General features: G+C 34.4%; 1 protein-coding gene across 10 annotated transcripts in view; it reads right to left on the reverse strand.

The window, feature by feature from the left end:
- The window catches only part of dab2ipa (DAB2 interacting protein a), a 212,658-nt gene that overhangs the window by 103,648 nt on the left and 81,913 nt on the right, over window positions 1–27,097 (reverse strand). For all 10 annotated transcript variants that reach the window (XM_017357419.4, XM_009303797.5, XM_073910098.1 and 7 more), the window contains one exon: window positions 18,095–18,213. In XM_017357419.4, coding sequence (XP_017212908.1) covers window positions 18,095–18,213 — 119 coding nt within the window. The remainder of the gene's footprint in view (window positions 1–18,094; window positions 18,214–27,097) is intronic.

Raw genomic sequence — 27,097 nt, forward strand, 5'->3', positions numbered from 1 at the left:
GTATAACATCAAGTCACCTACTGTATATATTTTGTAAACACACATCATTTAATGTTCATCCTTGTGCAATGCCAGTGATGAGCTGAGATGATTTCCTGAGATAATCACCGACGCTGCAGCACAGCTTAACTTGTATTGACCTCAGAACATTTCTTTAGCAATACCTGAGCACCACTATGTTGAATTTAAATTCAGAAGTCATTCAGCTGGGAGTTGTTTTATCAAGAAGGTTATTCTGTCCTTTGGCTCAAGTGTTACTTCACATCATAACAATGAGGTTCAGCGATTCCTCAGAATAAAGATTTGTGGGATAGAGAGGTCACTGTCCTTGTCCATGACGATGTCGAGTGGTCCTGCGTACAAGAATTTCATTACTATACATCATCCACAGGCCCCATCTATATAACGTACCATGTCGAGCATTCAAAATGAGAGGGAAATGAAGACACAGATTGAAAAGTTGGCACGGCTGGGTCCAATAGAAAGCTTTACAGAACTCTGAATTGAGTTTCTGAACAATTATTTTTTTTATATTCAGTGATTCAGCAAAATAAATTAGGATGATAAATGGACTATATTAAAGTTCTAATTATAAAAACTATATTGCAATACCCAACTTAAACCATTATTAATGATGAATAGTATGAAAAGCATTCACTTTGAGATGTATCTAAATTTTGACAGCATTATTAACCCTTGTGCACTGTTCAAACTGATTACCCTTTTGTTACGTTAGGGATGAAAATATCTTCTTTTTTGCATAAATCTGTTAATCAACCTCAGTCCAGATCACAACTACTAAATCGTTAAGAAAATTACAGGATTTTAACTCTTTAACTACCAAACTAAATGATGTCACTGATTTGGAGAAAAACAAAACACACAAAATGACATATTTTCAATATAAAAAAAAAAATGTGGACTGGATTTTTTAAAACCTTTTATCAAAGTCTTGGACATGTAAATGATTAGTAACAAGATCGGCTTTAAAGCATTGTTAGATTTTCATTTTTTCTCCCTAACTTACTGTTGGTGGCTGTTTTTGGCCCATTGACTTCAATTATAACCCCATTTGATGGTGCATAAATACACAGTCTTTGTTTTTGTTTACTCCACGTAGTTCTGAGAGCTGAAATGCATATTTTGATTTTCTCAAACACATCAAGGTAAGTGCATAAAGATCACTCTCACACACTCACAGACACACATACACACACACTTTTATTTGTTATTATACTCCACATAAAATCCAGAACTAAAGACAAACTGTCCCGCTTCCCAAAAGGGAAAACCACCAACAATCAAACATGCATGATCATATGGTGTCATGGCTTTGCAATCAGGAAAATGTGGTTATAATAGAGGTCAATGGGGCAAAAACAGCCACCAACAGTAAATTAGAGAGAAAAAAATAAAAATTAGTTAAAAACAATGCATCAAAAAGGCAATATTGTTTAACATGTCCAACACTTTGATAAAAGGTTAAAAAAAACAAAACAGTCTGCAATTATCTTTTATATTGCAAATACGTCATTTTGTGTTTTTCTCACCAAATTGGTGACATCATTTATGAATTAGGCAATTAAAGAGACATAATCCTATAATTTTCTAAACAATTTAGTAGTTTTGATCAAGACTGAGATTGATTAACAGATTTATGCAAAAAAAAAAAAATATATATATATATATATATATATATATTTATATATATATATATGTATATATATATATATATATATATATATATATATATATATATATATATATATATATATATATATATATATATATATATATATATATATATATATATATATATATATATATCTGATGTATTTTTACAGCAGTTTAATTCATTGGATGTTTTCATACCTAAAATAACAAAATGGTAGTAAATTTGAACAGAGTGTATCTTTGAGTTTTCTTTTTTTTTTTAATTCAAAGCATTTTCTCAAAATATGTGTCAAAATAAGGTTTGTCACCAAAAATCAACCCAGAGTGGATGTAAACCTCCCCTACAGTACATAATGGTTAAATTACTAGTGCATTTTGAAATAACAATTTTAAGTGACAATTAGATGGATGCAAAGCCGTTCCATTTTAAAATGATCAAGCAACTGCTGTTGATTTTATTTAACATAGTTAGTATTTTTCTTAATTTTGTAATTAATGTTGTAGTAGTTTTGTAATTTTAATTTTAGAAATGTTATAAATTTTATAAACATATCTGCATGTATTTGTTTTTGTTATCATCAATATTATTAGATTTAGTTCATCTTAAAGTCAGCTTCAACCAGACGTTGCTGCAATTTTTTATTTCAGTACGATTACGAATTTCCAATGAAATGGAATACTGAGTAATAGGGTTTTATATTTACGATCATTCATAGTTCACTCGCAGCTAATTAACGGTTGACTAATTCATGTTGCGCCCCAGCTGATGCCATTATAGTGCTGAGGCAAATGTCTAGATTTTGATTTTGATTAAAATACCAAAACAATTTTTTCAGTGGATTAACTTGCATGGATGGAATTGTTCACATTTAGATAAAAAATGTGCATAGGAAAAATAACACTGTAAATTTGGATTTTACACAAACTTTAGGTTGAACTAAAAGAAGTAAGACACTGCAAATGTCAGTAGTGATTTCAATTGCAGGTTAGAAAGAGATTTCAAAGAGTAAAGRGAGGCACTATGCAAGCTCAATCAAAGAAATAACATGATGGTAATATTACCATTAACAAAACATGCGCAGTCCTCAGTAACTACAGAATATGTAACAGGTTTTACAACCACATTAAAGCAATGAAACGCTAAGCATCAATTTCCATAGGATTACCATGGTAAATAAGCCCCAAATCCTGCTCAGTCTGCTATTAAATGCAGACCTTGAGAGATAAAACCTTTTTAAATATAAAAAATACAACCATCAATTCAATAACCAGTCCTTGGCCAACCAGAAATATGCACTGAATGCACGAGCGTCATATTCATAGCTGATATTTGAGGTTGTTGAAGGGTCAAAAGCAGAAATATGGTGCAGGTTTTAGTGGGTTAGAGGCAGCAGAAAGCAATAAAAAAAGAGGTGGAGGGACAGAAAGCCTGACAGATAGATGGAGTACTGTGGGGGAAGACGGGGCAAAACAGAGACAAAATGAGAGCGATAGACGGACCGAAGGAAGACGAGAACGTGCAGCTTTGCTGTGGGTGTCTCTTTGTGCCGAATGCAGGTTTGGACTTAATGAGGCTAATCCATTATGGGCAGAGCGCCACAGCCCTCACATCACACGTCTTCAAACCAAACCCAACAGTGTCCCGCACACTTCCCTTCCCCCCTGCTCCTGGGACACACATCCTGAGGGACAGAGGCTTCCAGTGTGCCTTTAATCAATATCAGTCTGCTGACAACATGAACATGTATTATTAAAGAGCTGGTATTTCAGGAAGTTCTGGTAGAAAGAAGAAATGTTAGCTGTTACAATTGAGGTCTTGAGACGATGGACCATAAGTCCATATTTTCACATTTTGAGTAACACGATTTTTTCATTTGGAAAACATTATTGATTATTGTTGGTGAACATTATATTATGTATTTTTATTTTACATAAAGATAGACAACAAAAGCTTCTCAATTTTAAGAATATAAAACATTTTAGCGTCAGTATTAAAATTACAAAGTTGTGATTTATATTTCTCAAATGTGGAAGAACAGTATAACATTAATTCATCATATCACTTTAAACCACTGAAGGTCTGATTCCTTTATTTTACCTGTAGTGTTAATACTGTAACATAAACTTCAGGTTAACATTAAGCATTTCTTTCAAATTTATTATTATTATTATTTAAATAATAACAGCATGAGCATAGACCTTCTTACAGTACAGGCAATAACAATAAATTATTAACAAAAAACAATCAAACAAACAATAAATAAATAAATCTTTACCCATCTATTTTAATGTTCAAAATGCAGACTCATGGTCACACGAAAATATCCTCAAACTGTTCGTATATACAAAGTTCTAACATACAATTAAAGTCACAAGGTTGTCTCAATTATTTTTTTTTTTTTGGACTTATAGAGTTGTTCGTCGCACACTCGATTGTTCAAGCTAAAATTTTTGTATAGTTAAATTTTGGAAGAATATTGTTCCCAGATGGTGAGTGATACAGTGTGTATGCTTAAGGTAAAAAGAAGAAAAAACATGTCTAAAATAAACAGTTATGTTAGGGAAAGGTTTATTAAAGTTAGAACTAAACGCATACAAAGAAACCAATGTTTTGTTACTTTAAATAAAATGAAAATTACCCAAAGGAAAATGAAATGTACAAGTTGCCATGAATGTTTCTTTATATTTAATGATAAATGTATATTTACTACATACTAAAATATTAAAAAAATAATCATAGTAATATATATATATATATATATATATATATATAATACTTTTATTTTTTACATGTTTATATATTAGAAAAATACTATAAAACTATATAAATACTATTTTACATATTATATTTTTAAATAATAAATAATCTATTAATAAATGTCAATTGCAATTTACAAATTTGCAGTTTTACAATCTGATTGCGGTTTCATTTAGCTGGAAAATAAATAAATAAATAAATAAAAATAAAATAAATAAATAAAATGACGTGGTGGCGCAGTAGGTATTGCCTCACAGAAAGAAGGTCTCTGGTTCGAGCCTCGGCTGGGTCAGTTGGCATTTCTGTGTGGAGTTTGCATGTTCTCTCTGCATTCGCATAGGTTACCTCAGGGTGCTCGGTTTCCCCACAATCCAAAGACATGTGGTACAGGTCAATTAGGTAGGCTAAATTGTCCGTAGTGTATTTGTGTGAATGAGTTTGTATGGATGTTTCCCAGAGATGGGTTGCGGCTGGAAGGGCATCTGCTGTGTAAAACATATGCTGGATAAGTTGGCGGTTTATTTCGCTGTGGCGACCCCGGATTAATAAAGGAAATAAGCCGAATAGAAAAAGAATGAATGAATGAATGAATGAATGAATGAATGAATGAATGAATGAATAAATAAATAATGTCAATAAAATGTAAAAATGTAATGTAATGTAAATAAAACATGCCTTAAAGAACAGCATTCTTTCCTAGTTAACAACAGCAGGAAATGTGAAATAGCTTTTTTTAGGCAACACTGGACAAATGGTAAAGAGACTTTTGCTTGTAACCTACATTGATTTTAAAATTTGTTTTATTCTAAATAACGTGCTCCAATAATACTTGTTTTACTTAAAAATTTAATTGTTTCAGACTTTGCGTTGGTGGTGACTATAGAGACTGACCTAAAAAAAAAATTTCTAAAATATTATGCAAGAGAAACAGTGTCCCTTACTGAGATGCATTACTCATGGTTTCATTTTCTGCTGAGATTCAACAAATAAACCAATATTGTCACATATATCTTCCAGACCTCTATTTAAAGTACTTTTTTTTTCTAGAATGAGCCATTTTTAAAGCATTTGAATCTCCAGTTGCTTGCTAAAAGGTTTTTGATGGATGCCAGAATGTTTTTCTGACACTTCTGATCTCAAATGCTTTTTAAAGATGTTTATCAAATGCTTGTACACAAATATGGTGCTTAAAATACAATAAGAATTGATGTTTCTTCACAGATATGAGGACATGAGCACACAAAGATGCACTGAAATTTTTAGTTAAGTTTTTTTTGGTCCAGATGGAGGAAGATGGGAAAAAAACACTTTTGGCAACATTCGAAATGACTGGTTGAATGTGCATGTTACAGTATGTGTTTGGGATATTTATCAGCTTAGAAGTTGTGAACTTACAAATGTGCAAACGAGTCAAAACAGCAATTTCAATGTGACAATTTCAATGTTCTGATAGGAGAAATATCTCCAACACCTATATTATGAACTGTAAAAGTAAACATTGTGATTATGACTAGAAAAAAACATTTAAGCTTGTGAATTGTGTCCTGTTTATGGTCACGTATTAAAAGTGAAAACAAGAAAGAAAAATACCCATAATTTACTCACCCTATAACCATTTTTACTCTACAATGTATGACTTTCTTCTTTTAGATGAACACAGTTGGCATATCTTATGATCGATTTGTTTTTGCAACAGAAATATTGGCAATTTTTTAATCATAAACTCATATCACCAGTTTCCGACAACTTCTGAAAGCACATTCTTGACAGATTCCCTGTGTTTCCTGCGAACGCGTTACACTGTGAGTCCTCAGAACAACATCCCTTTGGACACATTTAGTCCACCGACACAATTGTGTTGAATTATGGATGGTTATTCATTTGTTTATGTCACCATTTCATCCGGAGACCTGTTGTCTACATTGTTTACATATTACTTGAGGTTGAAAACTACATCTTTGTAGTAAAAAGCAAAATGATGTCATAGCTTACAATGTTACTAATAAAATGAGACCACAAACTGAATAAAAAGTCAAAGTTATAGTAACTAAAATCTAAACAAAGCAGTCGTGTGTTTTGATGTTCTACATATGAATATCTCTGAGTTACTTTTAGCCTACTACTTTTAGATTTTCCATGCTCAATAATAGTGTTTAGTAGTGACCACTTTTTAAGTGCATAAATATGTTGAAAACTCACCCATACACTGCCGAGCGTTAACTCATATCTTATGATTGATGACCTTTTGTAACAGAATTATTGGCAATTTTTTAATTATAAACTCAAATCATCGGTTTCCGACAACTTCTGAAAGCACATTCTTGACAGATTCCCGGAGCTTCTGTAAATGCGTCATACTGTACATCGAGTCAGAGATCAGCCAAGAAGCTTTTGAGAACATAAATTCAGCATCTGACAGATGTTTATAATAAAGAAAAGAAATATTTTTGGTACAAAAACCCATCAGACTGCTTCACAAGACAAGTGTTAACCCCCGGTGGCATATAGGTATGTTTGAGAATGGATTTATGCCGTTTTGGAAACTTCAAAAAAACTGACACTACCCAACACCATTAAAGAGAACTTTGTTCATCGGACAGAAGACAGTCACATACACTGAAGACAGCTCGATGGTGAGTAAATTATAGGGCAGTTTTCACTTTTGAGTGAACTATTCCTTTACAAGATCTTTTCCTACACTGTAAAAATCGCAGGGTTCCACTAGGCCTGTCGCAATAATCAATAAATTCACTAATCGCACAACATATAGCCATGACCATAATCAATTTTAGTGATCGCCAATACAAAAAAAAAAAACAACAACAACAACAACAACAAAAAACAATAGCAACTTTTTAGCTCTATTTGAGGTGTCAGTGTCAGTATATTAAAAAACACTATTGTTATTACTATAAATTACTTTAGTATGTTTTCGTGTGAGTGTCTCACAACTCAAGATAGATGTTACTTTTTACCTTGTACGTTTTTGATAATATTTATCATTATTGTTATTTATTTGTTTAAGATGTTTTCACATTCTAATCGTAATTATTCAATTGTTAAAATGACTATAATTAATTGAAATAAAATAATTCTAAGAATAAAATATTATGTGTTCTTTGGAAGGGTGTACTTGCATTGTGATGATATTATATTCTTATTCTCTCATTATAAAATGTGTGGCATAAAACGGTCTTAAAATGACAATATTATTATTTACTGCATTATATTTTAGTACAATAAATCGTACGAAGAAAAATGGATATCGTGATAGGCCTAGTGTAATGTGAATAGAAAGCTAGACAAGGGAGTTCGGATCCAAAATGAGAACGGTCACGCAAGCAAAGGTCAGTACAGGAACAAAAAGATTTATACTTGCAATTCAGAGTCGTGGCCGATAAACAGGCAGATGGTAAAAAGGCAGGCAGCATACAATGTAAATAAACAAACAAAGCAAAGCAAGGGTCTAACACGGCAAGGCAAGGAAAACGCAAGGTAGTTTTAACAATTACAGGTAAACAAGACTCAGCAAAGATGTGCGTGCGCTGTATTTAAAGTCATCAGTCCATAATGATCTTCTAGCTGTGTGAAACAGGACTGCTGTGTGTGAGGTGCATGATGGAACTTGTAGTCCATATAATGGCGGATTTGTAGTCCTTAGGTGAACTGTGTGTTTACTAACGATCTGCAGCCGCTAGATCGCTGGCGATCATAACACCTAGGTTCTACACTGTTCATTCATGTTGTCCCAACATAAATCCATTAAGTCTGCAACTAATTTAAGTAGACTGAGCGTAAAACAATTAGATTTCCCCAAGAAAAATCTCCAGAATTGTGTTGTTGCAATTCATTTTAAATAAATAGTTTGAACTAGCAGCAAATATATTTTTGAGTGTATGTTTTTGTTTAGTTTAGATGTATGTGGTCCATTTCCATTCTTAAGCCAGTCAAACTGCTGTTCATTTAGAAATGGACCAAGACCCATTTTAAACGGCAGTGTTCCCATGTGCATTTTAATCGAACCAAACCTGCCAAGAGTGAATGCAGCCGGATTGATATATCGTATTTGAATTTCACACATCAATGGTGAGAGTGGCAGAATTCACAGGTCACAAAATAAGCACAATAACATAACAGCTTCCGATTACTCCATCGTCTACAGAAGAAAGACAAAGACCACCCACATGTGCACAAAAGGCAGTAATCTGTAGGGTGCTCAACGCTGGAAGGCCTTGGGCGAGCATGTCTCTTGATATTAGCAGAATGCAGTAAGGAAATGTATTCTCTCTATTACAGGACTCCCAGGCTTGTAATTAAGTGGGACATGGCAAAACAGCCGGCAGCGAGACGGAAGGCTGACCTGGAAACCACACTGTGTCCAACTAGATGATGCAAAAGAGTCTTAAAACAAACAACCAGAAAAAGTAGATGCTATAGTAATCATTTTAAAGCAGAATGTGTGGTTAGATTAAAAAAAAAAAAAGCATTTTGCGACAATAACTGTAATAAATGTAAAGAAGTGTGAATCAGAGGTGAAGAAGATGACCTTTGCTGAATAAAAAACATGCTTTGAATAGAACTATCCATCATGATGCTGAGATGAAGCCACCTCTGTTATTTCTTCTTCAATTACATGAGTATGAAGAGATCTCACTGCTGTTTGGATGGTTGCTGGGAATAGGGTTTAAATCAATAGGTAAACGTCCTTTTAAATGCTATGTAAAGAGCTCTCTTAAGGCTGAAAGGTCATATTAAAGTCTTTTGTTTTGTCTTGTGCATTTATGTTTGATCTATCTGCTTTCACTTCAAGGAAACAACTTATAATAACATCATCAAGTATTATAATATAGCATTAGGTGGAGCATTAAACATTAAAATGTTTGGAAATGTCAAACTTTCATTCACATATGCTTTTAATTTAATATAGTAACTAATCTAATAAAGCACTAATATTATATTGGTAAAGGATATATACAACCATTGAAAGTTTATTTGTTTAATCAACCATATTTTTACAAATTATATTTTATTATTAAAAGAATAGTAGAATACCTCCTCACCATTATCATTATTATTACTACTTCTATTTTTGTTACCATTATTATTATTACAATTATTATTATTATTACTGTTCTGACTTGTCCTCCTGTTATCTCCTCATTATCATTAAAATAAGTACTTCTACCATTGTTATTATTCAGGTTGCTGGTGTTGTTCCAGTAGTAGTGATTGTAGTAGAACTTGTGGCAGTAGTAGTTGTAGTAATGTCAGTAGTAGTAGACATTGTAGTAGAAGTAGTAGTTGTAGTCATCACTGGTGTGGGAGTATCAGAAATAGTAGATGTTGTAGTAGCAGTAATAGCAGTCATTGTTGTGGCGGTATCAGTAGTAGTAGACGTTGTAGTAGTATCAAGAGTAGTAGACGTTGTAGTAGTATCAAGAGTAGTAGTTGATGTTGTATGTGTATCTGTAGTAGTAGACATTGTAATAATAGTATTCGTTGTTGTGGCTGTTGTAGCAGAAGTAGCCGTTGTTGTGGTAGGATCAGTAGTAGTAAAAGTAGTCTTTGTCAGTGGGGAGTATCAGAAATAATAGATGTTGTAGTAGCAGATGTTGTAGTAGTATCAGTCGTAGTCAACGTTGTAGTAGTATCAGTAGTAGTAGTCGATATTGTAGTAATATCAGTAGTAGTAGTAGAGATTGTAGTAGTAACAAGAGTAGTAGTTGATGTTGTAGTAATATCAATAGTAGTAGACATCGTAGTAATAGTATTTGTTGTTGTGGCTGTTGTAGTAGCAGCAGAAGCAGTCCTTGTTGTGGTGGTATCAGTAATAGTAGAAGTAGTTGTTGGCAGTGGAGAGAATCAGAAATAACAGATGTTGTAGTAGTAGTAGTAGTAGCAGTCGTTGCTGTGGTAGCATCAGTAGTAGTAGTAGTAGTAGTAGTAGATGTTGTTGTAGTTGTATCAGTTGTAGCCGACGTTGTAGTAGTAGTAGTAGTCGACATTGAAGTAGTATCAGTAGTAGTAGTATATGTTGTTGTAGTAGTATCAGTCATAGCCGACTTTGTAGTAGTATCAGTAGTAGTAGTAGATGTTGTTGTAGTAGTATCAGTCATAGTCGACGTTTTAGTAGTATCAGTAGTAGTAGTCAACGTTGTATTAGTCGATGTTGTTGTAGTATCAGTAGTAGTAGACAATGTAGTAGTAGTTGTTGTTGTGGCTGTTGTAGTAGCAGTAGTAGCTGTAGCATTAATAATTTCTGTAATAGTAGTAGGTAGTGTAGTGATTATAGTAATTATTGTTATTAATAACATTAGTATTGTAGATGCCAGTTATTATTACTGTTGTCATTATTAATAAAATTACATTACTATAATTGTTGTCACTCCTTTCCATAGATTGGTTTTCTTTTTTTTTTTTTCTTATGCATGTACTCTGACCTGTCCTCCCAGTGAATAAAATGAATAAAATAATGAATAAAATAATGTTTTGAAATATTTAACAACACTAAATTAGCATTTTCATCCAACTACTACAATACAAGTTAACTTTCCATTTGTGTTACATCCAGACAGCTCATGTTCAATTTCTTTTTTGAAATCCTCTGCAGTGGCCAGCTAGAAGCTTAAAAGCTTATTCATCACCCAAAGGACACCAGATATCTAAATGGAAGCTTTTATGGAGTTAAAGGTAAAAAGGTAAAATATGCACTATAATACAGTCCATAAAGGATTAAACCACATATACTGATGCCGGCTATCTGTACAGGAAAAAAACAATTCCCGGCAAGCAAAATGAGACTAACAAACCAATGCAGTAATTTATTCCAACACCATGCTTTTTTAAAAACCTTCATTTATTTATGTATAAAGCTATTATTGTGCAAACAGACCATTGGGAATTATTTGAATAATCTAAAGAGGCTTATTTTCACTTTAAAGGAACATTTTTGGAATGAAACGTTTCTATTAATGTTGAGGGTGCTTTTCTGAAACACTGATGCCAATAAAAACCTTTCATTTAATTGTACTAGCATAAGCACTGAAAATAATACCAAGTGTTCAAGAATGTGCCAACCCAGCAAACAATTTTGTGTTTAACAGACATCTAATAGACATCTAAACGTAGACAGCTTGGCTAAAACAAGGCTAAACTTGAGCTGTCAGTAAAAATCTAACATACATCTAAAATAGTCCAAAACTAGACTAGTCATCAAATAGAAAGATTAGACATACTTTATATGTGTAGTCATTTCTGTTTTTTTGATGACTCTAGTTTTGTCCTATTCTTAGACAACTATTAGATTTCCACTGACAGCCCAAATTTAGCCTTGTTTTAGCCAAGGCGACTATGTTTAGACGCCTATTAGACATCTAGACATCTTTTAAAAACAAAAAATGCTTACTTGGAAGAAACCATTCCACTCGCCCTGTCTGTCATTGACCAGACAGAAAAAAGAAGTCCCGCTTCTGACATTTTAAATATCTGTAATTAAAGGCAGCTGTGATGTTTATTGTCATCTTATAGAATGCATATTGGACATCATATTTAACATCAAGCTGAAAAAGAACTTAAATCAAGCAAAAATAAGAAATAGTTTACTTAACATTAGAAAAGTGAAAGAAACGCAACATTAAAGTCAACATTACACTACATTTTTTACTTTTACTGTAATAATGGTGAAGTGACAGTTCAGGAAAAAATAGAAATGATGAGGAGGGGTTTAAAAAATAGATTACGTTTTGATTATAAATAAAGGATTTTGTTTCGTTGGCAGAGAGGGTTTCTCTAAAACATCAAAAGACCAGGAACTTAAATCTGAAGGCGAAGAAAAACAAACAGACTCAGTTTCACTAAATATTGGAACCATGGAACTTTGTTAGCCCTATTTTAGGGGGGCTGACCCATTTTTCATTTTATCAGCAAAGCACAGCTGTGCGAGAGAACAAGGTGTATGTTTATTGATAAATTGTAATAATATCTGCTTATCTGCAGTTCTTTGCTATAGATAGACTTGTATCACTTGTACCCCAACACTCAAAAAAATAATTTTTGCAGCTTGATGAAACTACTTATTTAGTGGCAAAATTAAAATGGTCGTGCCAAACTGAGTCTATTTTCGCTTAAAGTTTTGTTTTCTTCACTTTTGCCAATTGGTGAAGTTTTTTTTCCCTCTCCGCTGTCGCCACTAGCTTGCATGGTTTGGGATCTGTAGAGCTGCACATCGATGGATTTGCTCTCCAGTGTCTAGACCCACAGTGGTGATTATTAAACCACACTAAACTGAGCTGAACTGAACTTAAACACCAAAAAACTGAACTACTCTGTTGCAATTTACTATGACCTATTATGTGAAGCTGCTTTGACACAATCTACATTGTAAAAGTGCTACACAAATAAAGGTGAATTGAATTGAATATTTAAAATGAGCTGAATCACCACAATTATTTTTTGAAGGGGGGCAGCTTAATTGTTTTATGCTTAATCCACTTAAACTTGTAAAACAATCAAGGAGCTTAATCCTTTTGTGTTGGGACTTGTGTGGAACCCTGCAATTTTTACAGTAATGTCATCGGGTTTCTCCATCTACTGTTTCTTCAGAGCTCACCTCATCAGCACAGTTGTTTCCTCCAGCGAAAAATTAGAAAAATGCTATTATTATTACAAAATGAACTACCAAAATAAAATGCATTGCACAGAAAACATTAAAGACAACGACTAAACCACTTAGCAAAAGTACTCATTTTAACTGTCATAGTCACTGACAGAGAAAGAAACATCATATGACAAGTTCCGATGCAAAAGATGTTGAACACCACTTCCGCCAAAAAATAAATAATGACATTGAGCGAATGCTTTAGGCACGTAGTACATCAACTAAATTGCAGCGTCAGCCTATTCAGAAATAACAGTTTGTTGGCTAAAGCCGCTAAACGTCACTTGCCTTTGACAATGTTATTGATAAATGCATTTACTTGACAGATTTCATTCATTCATTTTCGTTTACGACAGCAGAATAAACCGCCACTTACTTGACAGATTTATGTATTTTTAATTTTAGGTAGTTTTTGTATGTGTTTTATGTTTGGAAAAATATTTTCTTATAGCATCTTTAGTGATTTTCAAGTAATTACACTGTCTTGGTGTAATTAGGTGTAATAGGTGGATTTAGAGGTTTTTGCAGAAAAAAAGCACAAGTGGATTTAGCTGGTTTTAATGCAAAAAAAAATTTTATTTGAAAAAGAATTGTCTAAAGTGACATTTATGAAATATGTTGTTTTATTTACTAGTTAATAACCTTTTCATTACATATAAAATGAAGCTTCTGAACCTAATTATAGAAGCCTTATATAAAATGCTCATTTACAAAGAAAGAGGTCTGATGGATTTAAAGAGTTTTCCATCTAAACTCTTAAAATTTATAAAAAAAAATAATATATTAAATAATTTTAAAATGTTATATTATATATTATATATTATTATATATTATGTATTTTAATATATAAAAAGTATTACTTATAAATGTGATTTATAACAACATTTGATATCTACTTATATATTTTAACCTCATAAGGAGGTGAGCCCACCTTAAATGAAAATCCTAAAATCGCCGCTGATTAAAACACTGCAGAGCTGATAGACCCTGTCTGAACCACGCAACATCAGCTTGGGCTTTGCAAGCGTCAGGTCCTGGCAGGCCAAAACAGACAGGCTTGGGAAAAATGACCCTTAACTTACTGTGACCAGCAGAATTCAGTCAGGTACAGAGGCTGCTGCAGCTTCCAAAAAAACAGTATGTCATATCCAGCTCACACACCTTGGTGCCACAAAGCTGACGGTCTCCCTCCCCGGATAACATGCTGCTCTAATGAGGCATAAAATCTCTGGACAAGCAAGGCCATTTTTTTTCCCGCTAACACCACAGCGACACAAAAGCACAAGGTTGACGGTAAGCTGTCGAGAAATCTTTGGCGTGCTTGCTATAATATCTCCAGGCCTGTAGAGTGACTCAACAAATTCCTATGTAGGAGACCGTGCTCTTTAGATTCTCTCAGTAAATGAGAATACTCCCCTAGTAAAATTTAGTGAATGTGCAGTTTTATGGTAAACAGGTCAGAATATCAGATTATTTATTCTGTAAAAGTAAATTTGTCCTGCTGAGTATATCTCTCCATTCACTATAATGAAAGTAAATGGAAGCATGATGCACTATAAAAGTACCGCAGAAGAGTCTAATGACTAATGGCACCGGATTTGATCGTGAGAGAAAATTATTAGTCAATAGTGGCTTGCATTTACAGAGGTATCCCATGGCTTTTAAAATACATGAGTCATGGGATTTTTTTATGATATTTATTGGTCCTGTTTCTACCTGGTATTAGCATGTGCTTTTAGTGATACAAACTGGTCGACTGTGGCTGTCTGAACATGATTATACTAAGAAGATAAATCAAATGAAACCTCTGAAAGTGGAGAGATATAAATCTTTTAGGCCTAATTTGCACCTGTATTTAGATTCCCCTTTGGAGCTTGACATCCTTAGGCCCAATCACAATTCTATTTTTTTTTACCCCTACCCATCCTTCCCCTTGGCCCTTGAAACAGAGTGTGAAGGGGAAGGGCTTCAAATTTTACCCCTAAGAATTGCGACAGCACTACAATACCAGCACACGTCATTATATGTCATCGCGATCTCTTGCTTCATATGAGACAACAGCGAATGCTGTAGTTATTTCAGATGTGGGTTTTTTTTTTTTTGGTGTTGATCTTCAGGAAATCACTGAAGGCATATATCATGTTATCATAACAATGTAATGTGGTGATAAGCTCGTAACCATACTGTGCATTTACACCGTGGCCATATTCATGTAAACACACAAAAACAGCATGAATGCGCAAAACAAGGACTTAGGGTAAAGAGAAGGGCTAAGAGGGTAGAATTGGGATGGGACTTATGTCTTTCAAGAACATTTAACCCTGTCTGCACATTTGTGAGGAAATAACGAGTCATTAAGCAATATATTTAAACTTATATCACTAACCACTAACTGTATATCTCAAACGTTACTCTTTTAAAGTGTCATCTTTCTCTCAGATGACTTTCTAAAGTTTCCTTTGGAATATAAATACAAACTGATTAGGAATGAGACCATTGTTGGCATATAATAACTGCACAGTACAATACATGGAACACTTTAGGACTGGATTTGCCAAATAGATTGTAAGCCTAAGTAGATCTTAAAAATGCACAAAATGAAGAAAATGGAAATACACATAAACAAATACAATTACTGAACAAAATTAATAATGAAATTTAATTAGAATTAATATGCTTGAAAGAGTATTAAACAATAGTAAAATATTCTAAAAATAAAATATGTCAAAGACTTGTTTGGATTTGCACAAAGCATGGGCATTTCATATTGATTACCTTATGTTTTTTAATCTTAAGTTTTTCTTCCTAGCCATTTTATGTCCCAGTCTGCATGTAGGTGCTTTATATTGATTCCTAATCAACATGACCAATGGTTATTTGGATAAACCTTCAGGATTACGACTCCTTATACACTTATGTTACAGCACTTTTGAAATGGACAGCAACTCCCAAGTAGCACATAGAAAGTGTTTTCACTCGATCATGTTACGTGCCTTTTTGTGAAACAAAATGGAGTTGCAAAAAACCTTTGCGACTTTGCAGGTACAGAATGCTCTTAAGAGCCAAGATCCAAGAAGCTCAGCCCAGATCATTTTTGTCCTGAAAGATTTTCTCATATTTTCAAATATAAAAACAAAGTAAGAGACAAGACCTTAGACTATAGGGAAACAAACGCAAGAAAGAAAAAAATCTGTAGTCTGGGTTTACATCTGGAATTAGGATGTGTATTTGTGAATCAGATCACAAGTAGATGATAACATATCCTCAGGTCTTTGCACTTGCTCCAAATTACATTCATAATAGATTTTAAAGTATTGCTACTTAAAATCACTGAATGGTCTAGTACCTGAATACATTACAGACATGATCACTGAAAACAACTCTAACAGATCACTCAGATAATTAGGATAAAATAAACTAGAAATTCCAATAGTTCTGTCAAAGCAGGGTGAATCCGCCTACAGCTATTACGCACCCCGCTGATGGAATCAGCTTCCAGAAATGATCCGATGTGCTCAAACATTAGGCAGATGCGAATCAAGACTAAACACAAATTTGTTTAACTGTACCATTACTGATTGAGCACTGTGCTACGTCCGACAGATCGCACTATTATGTTTTTCTCTTCTTTTTCATTCTTTTATAACATGTTTTGACACCTCTTAATAAGTTTTTATCTCATTTTTATTTTTGCTTCTTTTATTTTTGTTTATGTAAAGCACTTTAAATTACCACTGTGTATGAAATGTGCTATATAAATAAACTTGCCTTGCCTATATACAGATGTGACTAAAGAATAAAAAGTCTGAGCTTGTCTATTAGTTTCATGGGTAGTTCAATCGGACTGCTTTCATACTGTACACTGCTCATGTGGTCAAATGTGTTCAAATAGGCACAAAACACCACCTTCTCCATGCCTACTGGACATCAATGACCACTTTAAGACGTGTTATGAGAGAATGCATATTCAGGAATTAAAAAAAGAATTCATTGTTGCCATCGCTTTACATTTACATTACATTTAGTCATTTAGCAGACGCTTTTATCCAAAGCGACTTACAAATTCCCTTGTTTTACATTTGTTGTTTATTCAACAGTGCTATGGCAAAAATGATGTAGAGTGTTAAAAAATAAAAACAAAGCATCAAGACTAAATCAGAAACATTTGTATACGTATATGTTAATACCAGGTGGGAAAGGGAAAGAGTCTCGATTGGCAACTGCAATTCGATGACTGAAAAACCCAGAGAAGCACTGAGATGTCAAATTGCGGTTAATTTCAATATGCAATGTGCAAATATGTTTGAGTATGTAAGGAAAATATTGCTTAGATATCAGCAGTATAGCAAAGGCAAGCGGTCAGTCCACCTTCTCAAATGACTTTACCATCCACCGTGCACTTTAGTTGACTTCTGTGCGCATTGCTACAAGCTTGTACACAAGCAACTTACACTGACCTGAGGCTGGGAAACAAGCTACACCGTGTAGGTCACTGTACTGAAGTCAGATCAAAACAACATATGGACTCAGCATCCCGGAGCCTGATATTTCTTTTCTTGACAACCCAAACAACACGCGGGGAGCCGAATATTTCATAAGCATCTTTCACAAATTAGACTGCAGCCAGAGCATTTATCCTGCAAGTAAATCCAATTCATTCCTCACTCTGTGAACCCTATTCATCGGGGAGAAAGATGACTCAGACATTTTAGCACAGCAATAAGTGACTCTAAACAATCCTAATGGAGATGAATAGAGAAGATAAATGTAGGGAGAACATCGTGATGGATGCTACAAAATTCAGCAGGATAAAAAAGTACGACAATGAGGCAAACTTGTTGGCACAAAATCAACATTTTAACATAAATTATAATGACCAATGTGACGGCACATTAGACAGGATTCACTGACAGCTGCCAATATGATGATTTAAAGTGTTGAAATGAATAAAAATATTAATTTAACAAACAAGAAGCCTTAATTGATGGTAAACGGTTCCACCTTACCTGTCATTCTCCGCGCTCTTGAAGCCCGGTAAGATGTTCCTGAAGCTGCTGTGTCGGTCGAGCTTCGGCTGGCTTTTGGTGCGTTTAATGGAACCCTTCAGTCTGCGGCTCAAGAAGCCCTGGACAAGAAGTCAGAGGAAAGGACTGTATTAAACTAAAGATTCATCAACCACTGGAGCAGCTGCATGTGAAAAGCGCCGCCGCTCAGTTCACTCTTTCCACTCTCCTCTCATCCGTAGCGTTTGGTTGAGCCGTGCATAGCTGTGCGATTGGTGCGGCACACACACACACACACATCTGCTGGCAGCGCTGGGCTGAAGGAGCTTCACTGATGTGATACTCCCCTCAAAGCCGCTGTTACCATGGAAACTGTTGGCTGGCATGGAAAGGGGGGAAAAATACTGGTGCACTGCAAGTTCATGGGGGGAGAGCTGAGCTGGTGCTTTTAGGACACTTACAGATTAGGGCAAGATTAAAAGGACTTGAATTATTCTTCAAAGTCTGAGTGAGATGCTTAAAACATGGCCAAAAAAAGAGTCACAGAATTGCAGATACAGGGTGGGGGATCTGAAAAAAGGCCTCATGCAATTGAATGGCTAACTGATCTTGACAAACCACATAGTTCCTATAGCACAACAACCAAGGTGCAAATTACAGGGGGGTTTGATCACCCCTATTAAGGCCTTATCTCCCCTGAAAGAGGTCAAAACAAGATGTATGGGGTGTGTGTGTGTGGGGGGGGGGGGATGTTTCACTCTGAACTGTATTTTAAATAATAATGTTAATAATTTAAATAATAGATAGTATAAATATACATTTGATTCACCCTATAACTGTTCAAACCATTGTTAATGCATAATGCGCCAATCAGTCTATTGGTGTAAAAAGTATAAAAGTGGCAGATCTAGAGCTTAGCCAGAAGCTAGCTCTCTGCAACTCTCACATGGTCGCCCACTTAAGCTAAGCAGGGCTGCGTCCAGTCAGTACCTGAATGGGAGACCACATGGCAAAGCTTGGTTGCTGCCGGAAGTGGTGTTAGTGAGGCCAGCAGGGGGCGTTCAACCTGCGTTCTGTGTGGGTCCTAATGCCCCAGTATAGTGAAGGGGACACTATACTGCTCAGTGAGAGTTGTCTTTCGAATGAGATGTTATACCGAGGTCCTTACTCTCTGTGGTTGTTAAAAATTCTAGGATTTCTTTCGAAAAGGAGTGGGGATTTAACCACGGCATCCTGGCCAAATATGCCATCCCCATATCATAATTGGCTACATCACTCTGTCTCCTCTTCACCAATTAGCTGGTGGGCGGTCTGGCGCAATATGGCTGCCGTCGCATGGATGCTGCACACTGGTGGTGGATGAGGAGATTCCCTACAAAGTGTAAAGTGCCTTAAGTGTCTAGCAATCTAGTATAGTATAGTATAGTATAGTATAGTATAGTATAGTATAGTATAGTATATTATAGTATAGTATAGACCAGTAAAGTATTCACCTTATTCTTCGCGTACGCAGAAATTTAAATCCTTTAGGCTCCGGTCTCATTCACTATCATTCATTTTTGGACATTAAACACAGCTTGTTTAGCTGCTTGATGTTGCAAACTGATATTTTTTTATTATATTATATTATATTATATTATATTATATTATATTATATTATATTATATTATATTATATTATATTATATTGTCTGTATAATCATACAAACACTTGTTTGTAGAGTAAGTTTTTTGACAGTTTTCTGCCGTTTATTATTCCCAGTCATTTTTTCCCATAGGCGGCTGAATAGGAAGCTTTAAAACAATCGCAAAAACAAGTGCACTATAGCCAAACTTGCTTAATGATATCATCTTATATAATCTTGAAACAGACATATGATAAAGATAAGAGTCTTGTCTTTAAGTATAGTGTCTTATAGTATAGTATAGTATAGTATAGTATAGTATAGTATAGTATAGTATAGTATAGTATAGTATAGTATTGTATAGCATAGCATAGTATAGCTAAACTTTATTTATCTTTTATATTCTTGAAACAGATGTATAATAAAAAAGGATAGAGTCTTGTCTTGTAGTATAGTATAGTATAGTATAGTATAGTATAGTATAGTATAGTATAGCCAAACATGCTTAATGATATGTTATATAATCTTAAAAAAGACGTATAATAAATAAAGATAAAAGAGTCTTGCTTTTACAGAGCTTTTTAGACTCTAGAAAGCCAAACAGTTCAGCTTAAAGACATCTTATCGAAACAACTTCAAAGGCAATTTTGCTTCCGGGTGCTATCTAATTTTTTCAGCTCTTTGTTTTATATTTTCAAGGAATCTTTCACATGGATTTTGCCATCTGCTGAATTTCCAAATGGAATTATTCATTGAGCCTGTCAGGGTGAAGGAAGAGCACTGTTTGATGCTGCTGTTGTTTGGAGGAGATGCTAAACTGGAGGCTGCAGCTGCAGTCTGGATCAATGACAGCGCAGTGTGTAGCGCTCCACTCCTCAAACAAGCTCAAGCCATGGAGAGATTCTGCATCTCTCACAATTCAACTATTCGCTTGAGGTTCACATGAGGTCAAGTATTACAATCGCGTGTACTTTTTTCCTGCATACAATAGCTTTAGAACTTCAGGTTCAATTGCCTATGGGAGAAATTGCAATAATAAACAGAAGAAAATAGTTAAACTGCTTGCTCTACAAAAAAGTGTGTCCATGACTTTACAGACAAAGCAGAATAACATAATTAGGATACAGCCTGCATCACTATTACAATAGTTTGTTTCTCTGGATTTAAACATTCTTAAAACATTTAGGATAAAGTACACGAGTCAGAAAAAATTATATATATATATATATATATATATATATATATATATATATATATATATATATATATATATATATATATATATATATATACATATATATACATATACATATATATATATATATATATATATATATATATATATATATATATATATATATATATATATATTGCTCTTTTTGGGAATCTTGGAAGCAATAGAAATTACAAATGTAAAACAGGAAGTACATTGGGACCATTGCTTTTGTTTACATCCCTCAAAAATTGTGATTTTGTTAATATTGTTATTTCAAATGTAGAATAAATAAATAAATAAATAAATAAATAAATTGCAGCCTCTAAATTATTGTGGATTGATTGGCCCCACCAATGTAGCTGATTCACTGCCCCTCCCCGTCATTGTTGACAGCATGCACACACCTTCAACAGACAGCAACAATTGATATGTTTGTAATACATGTACATATGTTCACTTAAAGACCTATTTTTAGTTAAATAATAAATGTGTTAACATTACTTAGCACGGCTCAGAATTAGGTCATTTTGGTTTGCATTGTTTAACGTTTTCGCTTTTCTACAGAACTTTCGCTTTTACTGATTACTAATACACATTTGAAAATAAAAAATAAAATTAGAGGTAAAGTTCTTATAACATGAGTTGTTTAGCATTGTTTGTGGGATTTATGCACAACTTTAGGTTCATGAGATGGAACCCTTTTTATTAAAAAATCTAGCTTATTTAGCACCTTTATTGTTTTGTTTATTGACTTACAAGCATTTTGTAACAACTGTATTAATAATATTGTGGCTCATAAAGGAATATGGATACATGATATTATTAGTGAGTGTCTGAGTATATAATAATGCCTTAATTTTTTTCAGTTCGTTCGTTTGTTTTATAAATTAATTCATTAATCTTCATTAGTTTTAGTCAAGGCATATACTGTATTCTGTGTAAGAAAAGTATGTAAAAAAATAACACTGAAAAGTGTTTTTAAACTAAATATTGGTTTTTATTTGGTTTGCACATGTGCTTGCTGAATTATTTCAAGGAATAAATAGCAATAATTTAAGTGTAATGAATTTAAATCACATTATTTCATTTATCAATAACAAAAAAATAACATTACACTAAATACATACATTTTTTTGTGTGTGCCATCACAAGATTTGGTGTGGCCTCATCTGGCTACCCCTAAGAAAAGTTTCTGGGGGCGCCACTGCCAGTAACGTTCTTGCTGTGAGGTGCCAGTGCTAACCACCGAGCCACTGTGCCACCCCCCTTACAATATAGTTTCTAAAAAAAACATATTCATACCCATGCCATTATACACATTTGTGTCCTAATATGTCACAAAAACACCCCCTTACACACTGAAACCCCTCTGTTTTCTGTGTATACAATCATGAACTCTTGAACATTTTTTGGCATTCAGAATAGCACTACTCTAGGCCTAACATACTGTATGCGCTTATGTTGGCATCAAATCACAGTAATAAGCTCTGTCAGCTGTCAAAAGGCTGAAGGTCTGCAGATTCCTTTATGTCTATTGTGTGCATGTACTGAATTGCTGTAACGCTGAGCTGCTGATCCCGCATTCCCCCATTCAGCCTCTTCTCCTGTCATCTTAATGCTTGGCCCCTCTCTGCCCTCTTGTGTCCGTGTCTGCGAGTTTGTGTCTGACAGCTTTAATTGTGTGGCTGTCCGTTTGCATGCACTGACCATCCCAGACATGGCGTGAAACATTTAGAGTGCCATAAACAGAGATCTGAAGGCCCTGTTCGGATTTGTACAACCTTTGTAAGACAGTGGAAGGCTAAGCTCTGTTCTGACCTCAACGTGGCACTGACAGACTGTTAGTCACACTGGTACTACTGAAGAAAAGATCTGTGGATCTGTTACAAAATGCATATAGTCTAAACAGACAGCATTTTAGGCACAACGATATTAGAATATTACAATATTTTTGTAATTATTATTTGAGTAAAATTTTCCTATTAAATATAGGGTTCTTACAGTTTTTCCAAAGTCAAATTTAATTAATTTTCAAGCACTTTTTTGGTGCATTTAGGCGCAACTTTTCCAGCACTTCAATGTGGCAAATTACATATTTACATACTTTATCACATTATATCAGATGCCAATCCTTATTGTATACTATAGTTTAGTATAGTCATTTATTCAATTTTCTTTGGCTTAGTCCCTTTGTTCATCAGGGGTCACCACAGTGGAATGAACCGCTGACTTATCCAGCATATGTTTTACACAGTGGATGCCCTTCCAGCTGCAACCAAGTACTGGGAAACATCCATACACTCTTATTCACACACACTCATACACTATGGCCAATTTAGCTTATCCAATTCACCTGTAGCTCATGTCTTTGGACTGTAGGGGGAAACCCACGCAAACATGGGGGAGAACAAGCAAACTCCACACAGAAATGACTCGAACCAGCAACTTTCTTGCTGTGAGATGACAGTGCTAACCACTGAGCCATACTGTCAACACAGTATAGTATACTAAAAAGGAAAATACAAAAAAAAAATCTTTTTAAATGTATATTTATGGGCGATGCAGTGGCGCAGTTGGTAGTGCTGTCGCCTCACAGCAAGAAGGTCTCTGGTTCGAGCCTCGGCTGGGTCAGTTGGCGTTTCTGTGTGGAGTTTGCATATTCTCCCTGTGTTTGCGTGGGTTTCCTCCAGGTGCTGCTGTTTCCACCACAGTCCGAAGACATGTGGTACAAGTGAATTGGATAGGCTAAATAGTCCATAGTGTATGAGTGTGAATGAGTGTGTATGGATGTTTCCCAGGGATGGGTTGCAGCTGGAAGGGTACCAGCTGCATAAAAACGTGCTGGATAAGTTGGTGATTCATTTCGCTGTGGAGACCCTGAATTAATAAAGGGACTGAGCCGACAAGAAAATGAATGCATGAAGGAATTTCTATTAATTTTAATTTCAAAGAACACAAATAATAAAAAATACATGTACATCTACAGTTTTCTTTTAATACGAAATAATAGAGATTTATTTTTATTAGATTATATTTAAATAGCTAATTATTACTATCTATTTAGTAAGATTAATTATTATGAATGCAACAAACTTAAATTCTTAAGCAGTTTCAAGCAATTGAAAAAAAATATATAAGCACTTTTCAAAGCTTGAAAACACTACATTAAAATTAAAGTGTCTTTAAGAACTTCTAGCGCCTATACAAACCCTGTGATTATAAAAAAAAATCATAAAAAATTAATCAGCAAAATTACAATAAAATTACACATGAACACAACCCAGGCTCATTCTGAAAATGTACCTCTATATACATTTCTGGAGAACACCAAATACATCCCAGGAGGTACTTTTTTTTTTTTTTTTGCAGTTTTTGTTTTCGCGAATACATCAGAGGCCGCTGTGTAAGTTTTTTCAGTTCTCAAATCTCAAATTTATCTAGTGAGAGTCATTCGTGCCTGCTGTACTCACATAAATCTACCAGAGGCCGCTGTTGACTGACTAAATGACCTTCCGATACACCCAACCAATATTGTTTTTTTAAAGGCATTGACTGACCCGCCCACCCACTTCCCTAAACCCAACCAACAGTGCTTTCGAAAGCAATCCAGAAAAAGAAATGCCCTTATCTTATTTTTACCACGTTTTCAGATTTTACCACATTCTCAACCTGTTATTTACTTATTTTACTTTTTGGCTTCTATTTTTGTCTTAACTGCTGTCTGGAATTGTTCTTCGCTGGACTTGTACCCTGTCGTCGTGGTCAACTCCTCTATGCATTTCAAGTCTGCTGACATACACGGCGAGCTACTGGACAAACTAGTAACAGCAGAAAAAACGTCTATACTGAGGTAAGTGTTCTGCTGGTAAGCTCGAAAAGGAATAACATCATAATGCCCTATAACGTACCTTTTAAAGATGAAATGCAGCCATAGTATGTATCTGGCTACATAATTCACAATCTCCAGAAATGTATATAGGGCCATGTTTTCAGAATGAGCCTTTGTTGGAATTCTAATCATATTTGTATATTTATAATATATACACAACATTTATAAATTTGATATATGCATTTATTATATATGCATTAACAGCTCTTTAGTGGGTTCACTCGAAAAAACATTGTCCATATTGTACCCAATTTTGGCTTGAAATAACCCAGCATTTGTGTTTCTAAATGGGTTAAAGCTCTATTCATTATTCTGTGAAATTGTTCTGACAAGCAACAAGACAGCCCTCTTATAACCGCTGGAACTGAGATCTGCTTCTTATTGTGCCAAAAGCACCAAGGTTACCAGATAAACACTCCTGAAAGACATCTAATTTAGGATGAAATATTTCAGGAGGCCCCTTATGCCAAATCTTCCAGATGTCTCTTTGTGCCAAATGCAAACTACATGAGTGAAGCTCCTCATCCTGCACACGAAAAACAATCACAGTTTGGCACAGTTTTGTCTCTCACTTGAATAAATCTTGGAAATCCTAGGCACAGAATCTTATTTTAGCACAGTTGATAAATGTCTACTGTATTTTTAATGTATTATTTCATCGTAAATGACAATGTTTGTGAAATTGAGTCATTTAAAAGTCAGTTTTTTTAATCTGTGTCTCTAAAAATAGCAATCTTTGACATTCATTTAATAAATAGTTGACATCAGTCCGATGAATTGTTAGAAAAATAATCCACACCCAAGGTGGTGGTACGGCCACAATACGAAGAATTAAAACAAAAATCTGCATTAGGTGTCATAACCATAATGCTCAGTTACAGAATTATTCTGACTTAATATCATTTTATACAAAAAATATATATATCTCAAATATAATTTGAAAGAAATGTTGTCTGACTTATAGAATAAAACCATACCTTGGGCCAGACGTTCTGTCTGTATCGGCCCGTCTCCACAGTCAGACTGTCAGCACTCAGCCTTTACTGCACTCAGATATGTTGCTGTCGTATAATCTCTATTTAGGTCTAAATAATATTGAATCTTTGTTTTCCGGCTGCTTCATTCCAGTAAATCTCTCTCTCTCTCTCTCTCTCTCTCTCTCTCTCTCTCTCTTTCTCTCTCTCTCTCTCTCTCTCTCTCTCTCTATATATATATATATATACACATGCATACATACACATACAGTTGAAGTCAGAATTATTAGCCCCCTCTGAATAATTAGCCCGTTTATCTTTTTTCCCAATTAATGTTTAACCAAGATGATTTTTTCAGCACATATCTAATTATAATAATTTTAATAACTCATTTTAATTATTGATTTATTTTATCTTTGTTATGATGACAGTAAATAATATTTGACTAGATATTTTTCAAGACACTTCTATACAGCTCTAAGTGACATTTAAAGGCTTAACTATTTTAATTGGGTTAACTAGTCAGTTCAGGGTAATTAGGCAAGTTGTTGTATAATGATGGTTTGTTCTGTAGACCAGTGGTTCTCAAACTTTTTTCATCAAGTGCCACCTCAAAAAAAAATAGTCTCTCCAAGTATCACTAACATGAGCAGTATTGAAATACATTAGCCTTGTAAGCCCAGAAATCAGCTACACCTCTGCACAGTTAAAAAAACGTGGCAGATTACCTCCGAAATATAGGCTTAATGTCATATATGGCATATTATATAGATCAATTTTGATAAATTTTTAAATGTGTTTAGCATGTACTGTACATAACATATTTCATTTTTCTGCGTACCACTAGAAGGAAGCCTGCGTACCACGAGTGGTACACATACCACAGTTTGAGAACCACTGTTGTAGACTATTGAAAAAAAATATAGCTTAAAGGGGCTAATAATTTTGACCTTAAAATGTTTATTTTATTTATTTTTTTAATAAAAACTGCTTTTATTCTAGCCGAAATAAACAAATAAGACTTTCACCAGAAGAATGCACTTAGCATAACAGTCCTTATCAAACATGAGGAACATGCTCTCAGATAACAACTAAACAAGACTCCCGACAGCAGTGAGCCGCAGCTAAGAGCCTGAAAACGTCTGAGCATCTGCTGAAACAATACAACTAATGTCATTATCTGCTGTTCGCAGCCAGACAGTCTAGTCTGAGCCATAACACAGAGGAGTCTGAAGCTCTACCAGCTCTGCACAGGAACCAGGGCCTGTGGGGAAATCCGTAACCCCATGCGCCAAACGATTGC

This window comes from Danio rerio, chromosome 8 (assembly GCF_049306965.1).
Source record: "Danio rerio strain Tuebingen ecotype United States chromosome 8, GRCz12tu, whole genome shotgun sequence".
Lineage (NCBI taxonomy): Eukaryota > Metazoa > Chordata > Actinopteri > Cypriniformes > Danionidae > Danio > Danio rerio.